The 11,189-nt window shown below is 48.9% G+C and overlaps 1 protein-coding gene across 2 annotated transcripts in view; it reads left to right on the top strand.

Annotated features, from left to right (window-relative positions):
• The window catches only part of frs2a (fibroblast growth factor receptor substrate 2a), an 83,253-nt gene extending 73,134 nt beyond the window's left edge, over nucleotides 1-10,119 (top strand). For both annotated transcript variants that reach the window (XM_041866862.2, XM_041866870.2), the window contains exons 5-7: nucleotides 4,600-4,761; nucleotides 6,189-6,352; nucleotides 6,585-10,119. In XM_041866862.2, the coding sequence (XP_041722796.1) occupies nucleotides 4,600-4,761; nucleotides 6,189-6,352; nucleotides 6,585-7,946 (1,688 nt within the window). In that variant the 3' untranslated portion in view covers nucleotides 7,947-10,119. The remainder of the gene's footprint in view (nucleotides 1-4,599; nucleotides 4,762-6,188; nucleotides 6,353-6,584) is intronic.
• Nucleotides 10,120-11,189: the final 1,070 nt, after the last annotated feature.

The following is an 11,189-nucleotide window of genomic DNA, read 5'->3' as shown; positions in this document are numbered from 1 at the left end:
TGGGGTCAGTAGTCAGTGAACTGTGCTGTGAGGTTGGGGTCAGTAGTCAGTGAACTGTGCTGTGAGGTTGTAGCCAGTAGTCAGTGAACTGTGCTGTGAGGTTGGGGTCAGTAGTCAGTGAACTGTGCTGTGAGGTTGTGGTCAGTGAACTGTGCTGTGAGGTTGTGGTCAGTAGTCAGTGAACTGTGCTGTGAGGTTGGGGTCAGTAGTCAGTGAACTGTGCTGTGAGGTTGGGGTCAGTAGTCAGTGAACTGTGCTGTGAGGTTGGGGTCAGTAGTCAGTGAACTGTGCTGTGAGGTTGGGGTCAGTAGTCAGTGAACTGTGCTGTGAGGCTTGGGTCAGTAGTCAGTGAACTGTGCTGTGAGGTTGGGGTCAGTAGTCAGTGAACTGTGCTGTGAGGTTGTGGTCAGTAGTCAGTGAACTGTGCTGTGAGGTTGGTAGTCAGTAGTCAGTGAACTGTGCTGTGAGGTTGGTAGTCAGTAGTCAGTGAACTGTGCTGTGAGGTTGGTAGTCAGTAGTCAGTGAACTGTGCTGTGAGGTTGGGGTCAGTAGTCAGTGAACTGTGCTGTGAGGTTGGGGTCAGTAGTCAGTGAACTGTGCTGTGAGGTTGGGGTCAGTAGTCAGTGAACTGTGCTGTGAGGCTGGGGTCAGTAGTCAGTGAACTGTGCTGTGAGGTTGGTAGTCAGTAGTCAGTGAACTGTGCTGTGAGGTTGGGGTCAGTAGTCAGTGAACTGTGCTGTGAGGTTGTGGTCAGTAGTCAGTGAACTGTGCTGTGAGGCTGGGGTCAGTAGTCAGTGAACTGTGCTGTGAGGTTGGGGTCAGTAGTCAGTGAACTGTGCTGTGAGGTTGGGGTCAGTAGTCAGTGAACTGTGCTGTGAGGTTGGGGTCAGTAGTCAGTGAACTGTGCTGTGAGGTTGTGGTGTGATCACCTGTGAGTTTGTGACTCTGACATATAGTACATTGTTAATTTGAGGTGTGTCAACGTTAACTCAAATCAAATCAAATTGTATTTGTCACATGCGCCGAATACAACAGGTGTAGACCTTACAGTGAAATGCTTACTTACAAGCCCTTAACCCACAATGCAGTTTTTAAGAAAAATAAGTGTTAAGTAAAAAATAGATAAGTAAAAAAGAAATAACAAATAATGAAAGAGCAGCAGTAAAATAACAGTAGGGAGGCTATATACAGGGGGTACCGGTACAGAGTCAATGTGTTAGTGGAGGTAATAACAGTAGGGAGGCTATATACAGGGGGTACCGGTACAGAGTCAATGTGTTAGTGGAGGTAATAACAGTAGGGAGGCTATATACAGGGGGTACCGGTACAGAGTCAATGTGTTAGTCTATGTAATAACAGTAGGGAGGCTATATACAGGGGGTACCGGTACAGAGTCAATGTGTTAGTCTATGTAATAACAGTAGGGAGGCTATATACAGGGGGTACCGGTACAGAGTCAATGTGTTAGTCGATGTAATAACAGTAGGGAGGCTTTATACAGGGGGTACCGGTACAGAGTCAATGTGTTAGTCTATGTAATAACAGTAGGGAGGCTATATACAGGGGGTACCGGTACAGAGTCAATGTGTTAGTCTATGTAATAACAGTAGGGAGGCTATATACAGGGGGTACCGGTACAGAGTCAATGTGCGGGGGCACCGGTTAGTCCAAGTAATTGAAGTAATATGTAGGTAGGGGTAAAGTGACTATGCATAGATAATAAACAGAGAGTAGCAGCAGCGTAAAAGAGGGGGTGTGGTGGGGGGGCAATGCAAATAGTCCGGGTAGCCATGATTAGCTGTTCAGGAGTCTTATGGCTTGGGGGTAGAAGCTGTTAAGAAGGCTTTTGGACCTAGACTTGGCGCTCCGGTACCGTTTGCCGTGCGGTAGCAGAGAGAACAGTCTATGACTAGGGTGGCTGGAGTCTTTGACAATTTTAGGGCCTTCCTCTGACACCACCTGGTATAGAGGTCCTGGATGGCAGGAAGCTTGGCCCCAGTGATGTACTGGGCCGTACGCACTACCCTCTGTAGTGCCTTGCGGTCGGAGGCCGAGCAGTTGCCATACCAGGCAGTGATGCAACCAGTCAGGATGCTCTCGATGGTGCAGCTGTAGAACTTTTTGAGGATCTGAGGACCCATGCCAAATCTTTTCAGTCTCCTGAGGGGGAATAGGCTTTGTCGTGGCCTCTTCACGACTGTCTTGATGTGTTTGGACCATGATAGTTTGTTGGTGATGTGGACACCAAGGAACTTGAAGCACTCAACCTGCTCCATTACAGCCCCGTCGATGAGAATGGGGGCGTGCTCGGTCCTCTTCTTTTTCCTGTTGTCCACAATCATCTCCTTTGTCTTGATCACGTTGAGGGAGAGGTTGTTGTCCTGGCACCACACGGCCAGGTCTCTGACCTCCTCCCTATAGGCTGTCTCAACGTTGTCGGTGATCAGGCCTACCACTGTTGTGTCATCGGCAAACTTAATGATGGTGTTGGAGTCGTGCCTGGCCATGCAGTCATGAGTGAACAGGGAGTACAGGAGGGGACTGAGCATGCACCCCTGAGGGTCCCCCGTGTTGAGGATCAGCGTGGCGGATGTGTTGTTACCTACCCTTACCACCTGGGGGCGGCCCGTCAGGAAGTCCAGGATCCAGTTGCAGAGGGAGCTGTTTAGTGCCAGGATCCTTAGCTTAGTGATGAGCTTTGAGGGCACTATGGTGTTGAACGCTGAGCTGTAGTCAATGAATAGCATTCTCATGTAGGTGTTCCTTTTGTCCAGGTGGGAAAGGGCAGTGTGGAGTGCAATAGAGATTGCTTCATCTGTGGATCTGTTGGGGCGGTATGCAAAGAGTGGGTCTAGGGTTTCTGGGATAATGGTGTTGATGTGAGCCATGACCAGCCTTTCAAAGCACTTCATGGCTACAGACGTCAGTGCTACGGGTCGGTAGTCATTTAGGCAGGTTATCTTAGTGTTCTTGGGCACAGGGACTATGGTGGTCTGCTTGAAACATGTTGGTATTACAGACTCAGTCAGGGTGCAGGTTGAAAATGTCAGTGAAGACACTTGCCAGTTGGTCAGCGCATGCTCGGAGTACACGTCCTGGTAATCCGTCTGGCCCTGCGGCCTTGTGAATGTTGACCTGTTTAAAGGTCTTACTCACACCGGCTACGGAGAGCGTGATCACACAGTCGTCCGGAACAGCTGATGCACTCATGCATGCTTCAGTGTTGCTTGCCTTGAAGCGAGCATAGAAGTAATTTAGCTTGTCTGGTAGGCTTGTGTCACTGGGCAGCTAGCGGCTGTGCTTCCCTTTTGTAGTTTGTAATAGTTTGCAGGCCCTGCCACATCTGACGAGCGTCGGAGCCAGTGTAGTACGATTCAATCCATGCTGACTAAAGGATGAGGTGGTCTGACTCTGGTCTGTGTGTGTTTCTGCTGTTGGTAAGGCTGACCTATAACACCTCAAAGCCCTGGCCTGACTGCCAGTCTGTTTGTGCTGTTATGCCAACTCCTTGTCACACCAAACATGTTTGGCTTGACAATGACAAATAGAGTTGTCAAGAGCACAAAGAGATCTGGGCCCAGGCTACCAAAGTCCCTCCCCTAGACACAATACTATAGCTGACCCGGTACCTGTATGGTATAGCTGACCCGGTACCTGTAGGGTATTGCTGACCCGGTACCTGTATGGTATAGCTGACCCGGTACCTGTATGGTATAGCTGACCCGGTACCTGTATGGTATAGCTGACCCGGTACCTGTAGGGTATTGCTGACCCGGTACCTGTATGGTATAGCTGACCCGGTACCTGTATGGTATAGCTGACCCGGTACCTGTATGGTATAGCTGACCCGGTATCTGTATGGTATAGCTGACCCGGTATCTGTATGGTATTGCTGACCCGGTATCTGTATGGTATAGCTGACCCGGTACCTGTATGGTATAGCTGACCCGGTATCTGTATGGTATTGCTGACCCGGTACCTGTATGGTATTGCTGACCCGGTACCTGTATGGTATAGCTGACCCGGTACCTGTATGGTATAGCTGACCCGGTACCTGTATGGTATAGCTGACCCGGTATCTGTATGGTATAGCTGACCCGGTATCTGTATGGTATTGCTGACCCGGTATCTGTATGGTATAGCTGACCCGGTACCTGTATGGTATAGCTGACCCGGTATCTGTATGGTATTGCTGACCCGGTATCTGTATGGTATAGCTGACCCGGTACCTGTATGGTATAGCTGACCCGGTATCTGTATGGTATAGCTGACCCGGTATCTGTATGGTATTGCTGACCCGGTATCTGTATGGTATAGCTGACCCGGTACCTGTATGGTATAGCTGACCCGGTACCTGTATGGTATAGCTGTATGGTACCTACCTGTTCTCTCTAGCTGGTCTGATGGTAACAGTGTACTAAATGGATTGATTGGTTGATTGATTGGTTGGTTGATGGTGATGGTGTTATAGTGACTCCTGTAGTTGTTGGTGTAAACTTGCCCCCTTGTGTTTGAGGGTGTTTTAGGGTGGTGAGCGGTGACTTGGGGTTTCACTGTGTGTGAATCAGAGTCTAACCATTGGTGTCTCTCTCCCTGCAGGTATCTTTGCGTTCAAGTGTGTGCGGGCGGAGGAGATCTTCAACATGCTGCAGGACATCATGCACAACAACAGCATCAGCGTAGTGGAGGAGCAGGTGGTGGAGGTCAACCCTATAGGGTCTATTGAGGCTGAGCTGCCCTGCACACCTCACACTGCTGCTGGTAAGACCTGTTACACTCACTCCTACTAGTACGACCTGTCACACTCACTCCTACCAGTTAGACCTGTTACACTCACTCCTACCAGTTAGACCTGTCACACTCACTCCTACCAGTTAGACCTGTTACACTCACTCCTACCAGTTAGACCTGTCACACTCACTCCTACTAGTTAGACCTGTCACACTCACTCCTACCAGTTAGACCTGTCACACTCACTCCTACTAGTACGACCTGTCACACTCACTCCTACCAGTTAGACCTGTCACACTCACTCCTACCAGTTAGACCTGTCACACTCACTCCTACTAGTTAGACCTGTCACACTCACTCCTACTAGTACGACCTGTTACACTCACTCCTACCAGTTAGACCTGTCACACTCACTCCTACCAGTTAGACCTGTCACACTCACTCCTACTAGTACGACCTGTCACACTCACTCCTACCAGTTAGACCTGTCACACTCACTCCTACCAGTTAGACCTGTTACACTCACTCCTACTAGTACGACCTGTTACACTCACTCCTACCAGTTAGACCTGTCACACTCACTCCTACCAGTTAGACCTGTCACACTCACTCCTACCAGTTAGACCTGTCACACTCACTCCTACCAGTTAGACCTGTTACACTCACTCCTACTAGTACGACCTGTTACACTCACTCCTACCAGTTAGACCTGTCACACTCACTCCTACCAGTTAGACCTGTCACACTCACTCCTACTAGTTAGACCTGTTACACTCACTCCTACCAGTTAGACCTGTCACACTCACTCCTACCAGTACGACCTGTCACACTCACTCCTACCAGTTAGACCTGTTACACTCACTCCTACCAGTTAGACCTGTCACACTCACTCCTACTAGTTAGACCTGTCACACTCACTCCTACTAGTACGACCTGTTACACTCACTCCTACTAGTTAGACCTGTCACACTCACTCCTACCAGTTAGACCTGTCACACTCACTCCTACTAGTTAGACCTGTCACACTCACTCCTACTAGTTAGACCTGTTACACTCACTCCTACCAGTTAGACCTGTCACACTCACTCCTACCAGTTAGACCTGTCACACTCACTCCTACCAGTTAGACCTGTCACACTCACTCCTACCAGTTAGACCTGTCACACTCACTCCTACCAGTTAGACCTGTCACACTCACTCCTACCAGTTAGACCTGTCACACTCACTCCTACCAGTTAGACCTGTTACACTCACTCCTACCAGTTAGACCTGTCACACTCACTCCTACCAGTTAGACCTGTCACACTCACTCCTACTAGTACGACCTGTCACACTCACTCCTACCAGTTAGACCTGTCACACTCACTCCTACCAGTTAGACCTGTCACACTCACTCCTACCAGTTAGACCTGTTACACAAACACATTGTATGAATCGTATGTCTCTCCTCTTCCCAGCTCAAGGCTACTCTGTACCCACGTTACCAAACGGTATAGGACGCTACCCGTCGTTTGGTGAGGCCTCGTCGCGCCCTTCTAGCCGACACCCTTCTGTGGGCAGCGCCAGGCTGCCCTCTGTGGGAGAGGAGTCAACGCACCCTCTCCTGGCCTCGGACCAGTCGGTGAGAACGCCCCCCTTTAGTCATGGACCCCTGTGGATAACTGTTATTATCGATGCATTCAAAGCCACTGACTAAGAAGCATTGACTTTCTTGTTGCTGTATGATCAGATTATTTTCTCAACGAGTTGTTATTTTGTCTTTGTATTTAGTTTGAAGATGTTACTGATCCAGGCAGAGCAGTGGAATGTGTCAGTGTGTGTTTTTAAACTCTCTCCCTCTCTCTCTCTCTCAGGTCCACACCTACGTCAACACGTCAGGTGTACGGGATGACCTTCGCACTCGCCCCAGCAGCCACACCCCCTTGGAGCTGCGGCTGTCCAATCCGGAGACGACCTCCTCGCTAGCCACCGCCCCTCCGTCACCCACGGAGACAGACATGGACACAGAGCCTCAGGTGCTGCTGGAGCCAGAAGGGGTTACATTTATCCTCGGTCCCACACCGGCTCAGAGGAGGCAGAAGCAGACCCGTGGGGATGGGGACAGGGAGGCTGGGTCCAGAGGGTCTGGGGATGGGGACGGGGAGGCTGAGTCTAGGGGGTCTGGGGATGGAGAGATGGTGCTTGGGGTGTCTGGGTCTAACGGTGAGCCCAGCTCGGCAGCTCCCTCTGGGGGTCTGAACGGGAATGGGAACGGCTGTGTGGTGGGCTCCACCCTGGGTCTCCAGGCAGGAGACTGTGATACGGGGTATGACAGTGATGAACGCAAAGACGCCCCCCCTCCCCCTCTTCCTCCTAACCCTAACCCTCCACCTCAACCAGGAGCCAAACCCAGCACCATCTCCACCTATGAGCACCACAACGGCAACACCACCCATCCTTACGTCTCCACCCCTGTCCCTGTTCCAGCCCCCAACCCCCGGCGTAACCGTGCCGCCATCCCCCTCCCTGACTCCTCCCACAACGCCAACAACTCCGCCCAGCGGCGCACGGCGCTCCTTAACTACGAGAACCTTCCGGCGCTGCCTCCGGTGTGGGAGACGGCCAGGCGCTTCTCTGAGGGTGACGAGGAGGATGAAGAGGAGGTGTATCACGGATACGGACCAAAGACCCCCTCCCTTAACGGCTACCACAACCACCACCATCATCCTCACCACCATCATCATCATCCTCACCCCCACCTTCATCACCACGGTCTGGGTCTGGACCCCATGCACAACTACGTCAACACAGAGAATGTAAACGTCTCGCTCAGCGCCAAACTGGACTCTGCGCGGATCCTTCCGCGGGGGCGGGACTCTAGCGGCGTCTGTTCGACTCCCACCGTCTTTAACTTTGACTTCCGGTCGGGGCGATTGACGGGTGGACCGGGTGGGTTGGGGTTGGATCCCTTGAGGCAGCTGAACTACATTGAGGTTGAGATGGAGAAGGGCTCGGACTCCAGTGGGCCGCAGACGCCCAAGACCCCCACCACTCCCTGTGGTGTCGGCCTGGGCGGTCTCCTCCTCCCCCCTTCCACCCCCACGCGGCGGACCGAACTGTACGCCATGATCGACATCGAGCGCACGGCGGCCATGTCGAGTCTTCAGAAAGCACTGCCCCGTGACGACGGTACCTCTAGGAAAACCCGACACAACAGTACTGACCTTCCAATGTGAGCCTCACGACACTTAGCATACCTAGCCTACCAAGCACTGTCTGCATCTGAAATGGCACCCTGTTCCCTATATAGTGCACTACTTTTGACCAGGACTATTCATAAAAGTGTCTCAGAGTAGGAGCGCTGATCTAAAATCAGTTTGACCTTTTAGACCCGTAAGGAATCAGATTACGTGGACAGGGGCGGGACCTGATCCTAGATCAGCACTTCTACTCTGAGATGCTTAATGCATAACGACCCAGGACCCATAGGGCTCTGGTCAAAATGAGTGCACTACATAGGGAATAGGGTGTCATTTGGGACGCGGAACCACTGTCGTCTTCTTCAGCTGCACCTGGACCTGACCCTTGATGTTGTCATACTTTGTTATACCTACAAACTGAATGAAAAACACATTTGAAGACAGAAGGGCTGCAGATTTTTAACATGTCTTATTACTTCACAAGGAAGTTACACTGTGTCCTGAAAGTAGCCTGGTCCCACATCTGTTTGTGCAGTCTTTGTCATGACAAGGAGTGGCACGATGGCACAAACGAGACTGGTACCCAGGCTATACTGAAAGCTTACCTGAAAGGCAACGATGGTAGATCAGGTACTCACCAATATAACACTATTTTTATTCCTGAGGTCATTTGATACCGTTAACTAATTAAAGAAGGAGTGAAACACCTTTAATTCTAGCCTGGTCCCAGATCTGTCTGTGCTCTGTGTCTACTCCATTGCTGTCATGGTCAAGCCAAATGATGAGTGACAGGGAGTTGGCATGACGGCACAAACAGACTGGTGCCCAGGCCACCTTTATTCCAGTGCCTGTGTAAGTTTAGCTTGCGGTGGGTGATGTGACAAACAGTGAGGTCTCTTTGAATGACGGACCTCATCACCAATCTCTCTTGGTACGAATCCTTTATAGTGCTGATCGTAAACTCAAATGGTCTCAGAGTAAACACTCATGTCGGTATCTGAAGCTCACTTCCGCGTTGCCCTAATGATTGTAGATTCCTATGGCGTCTAACATTACTGGACCTACCAGGGTTGGGCTCAATTCCATTTCATTCCCAGTCAATTCAGGAAGTACACCGAAATTCAAATTCTCTTCAATTAGGAAAATGTGGAATTGGGTTAACTTTCTGAATTGACGGAATGGAATTGACCCCGAGCCTGGAGTCTTCAGCCATGTCTTAGGGCACACTTCTTGGTACACTACAGAGTCACTTTAGCCACTATTAAATACAGACAGACAGTGTGTATGTATGAATGCCAAATTATATGATGGCCACAATGATGCTGTAATAATGTGTTTGGCTGTACTGAAAGTACCCAAATCATACCATTGGTATGCTTGTATGGCATCTTCATGCTCCGGGTTCATTCCATCAGGGTTGGGGTCCAAATACTTCACTATTGGGTCAATTCAGAAAGTCAGTTGGAATTTCAGTTTGCTTCCTGGATTGACAGAACTGAAAGGGAATACACGCCCACCCTGCAAACAATACTCAACTTGTACAGGGCCCTCTGGTGGTTGTTGGTGGTCTTAGTTCAGTCTGAAGTGTCATTCGAAACATTGTCGTGAACAAGGAAAACAAAAACCAAAGCGTTTATCACACAACGCTGTCAGTCAACCATGTTTCATAGGAGGAGTGTGGGTTCCAAAGTGTCATCTTCTGTTACCTGTTATCTCACTGTATCATATTGTACAAATTATTATTATATGTTCTAACTTGCATTATATTTTTTTCTACCTACATTTAAAAGAGTTAATAAACTATAGGAATTGTACAAAAAAGTAGTTTAATAGATATTGTTTATTAAAGAAATGAACTGTTAGCGGGAACCATGGATTATTTGCCAAACTCCTTTTTTTTCTATTCTAGAGTATGATGATTGTCACAGAGTTCCAGAATGCGATTGATTCCATTGGTTCCATTTACGATGTAAACATGACTTATTTCCTCTGTTTTGGTCTCAGACCACCAGACACTATAAAGGACTATGCAGTGAATTAAACAATTAATTACTCACTGGGCACAGACGTCAATTCAACGTCTATTCCACGTTGGTTGAACGTAATTTCATTGAAATGACGTGGAAACAACATTGATTCAACCAGTGTGTGCCCAGTGGGTCTACTGTTTAAAAACATAATGCCATAGTAGTGTATGGACTTTATATTGAGGGGGAGATTTTGATATTTGCATTTTTCAGGTATGGAAATATATGTTTACCAAAATGTTAGTATTTTTTGACCAGAGGAAAAACCATACTGCGTATTTAGACGTCCACATCATTCTTAATACATATTCCATCACTGCCAACAGCACCCTATTCGTTTGTAGCATGGCAAAATACTAATAAAGAAATGGGACTAAGTGTTGCCTCTGCTGGTCTGTTTACTATTTGTGTCATAATTATCATTTGATAGCCTATTGTGTTGCTTCGGTTTTATCTTGTGTTTCAGCACTCAAATACAGTATTGAAGGAAGGAGAGTGACACCTGGTGGTAACGGAAGGGGCATGCAGTGCAACTGTCTAGTTAGTGACGGCAGTAAGTGTGGGCAATCATTTGTATGGACGGTCTTAACTCTGAATAATAAGGTGCAATGAGGAAGATATGTATGAAGAAAAAAAAAAAGATACTTTAGGGAGAGCCCCGCAGGACAGGCTGGTCTTACCATATATAAGGAGGGCATTGTTAAAAGGTAGTCTTAGCTCCTGTCTAATCCGTGCAGGAGAGAACTCTTCACTGGACCAGGATAAGGTGCAGGAGAGAACTCTTCACTGGACCAGGATAAGGTGCAGGAGCGAACGCTTCACTGGACCATGAAAAGGTGCAGGAGAGAACTCTTCACTGGACCAGGATAAGGTACAGGAGAGAACTCTTCACTGGACCAGGATAAGGTGCAGAAGAGAACTCTTCACTGGACCAGGATAAGGTACAGGAGAGAACTCTTCACTGGACCAGGATAAGGTGCAGAAGAGAACTCTTCACTGGACCAGGATAAGGTGCAGGAGAGAACACTTCACTGGACCAGGATAAGGTGCAGGAGAGAACTCTTCACTGGACCAGGATAAGGTGCAGGAGAGGTAACTCTAATGAACTTATCCTCTGCAGCAGAGGTAACTCTGGGTCCTCCATTCCGTTTGTCAATTAGGGTGTGCAGGGTGAATACACATGGTCTGTCATACAGTAATTTGGTAAAAAGCCAATTTGACATTTGCTCAGTACATTGTTTTCGCTGAGGAA

This window comes from Coregonus clupeaformis, chromosome 4 (genome assembly GCF_020615455.1).
Source record: "Coregonus clupeaformis isolate EN_2021a chromosome 4, ASM2061545v1, whole genome shotgun sequence".
Lineage (NCBI taxonomy): Eukaryota > Metazoa > Chordata > Actinopteri > Salmoniformes > Salmonidae > Coregonus > Coregonus clupeaformis.
Note: the sequence above shows the minus strand (reverse complement) of the source record. Positions and strands in the feature narration are given on the sequence as shown.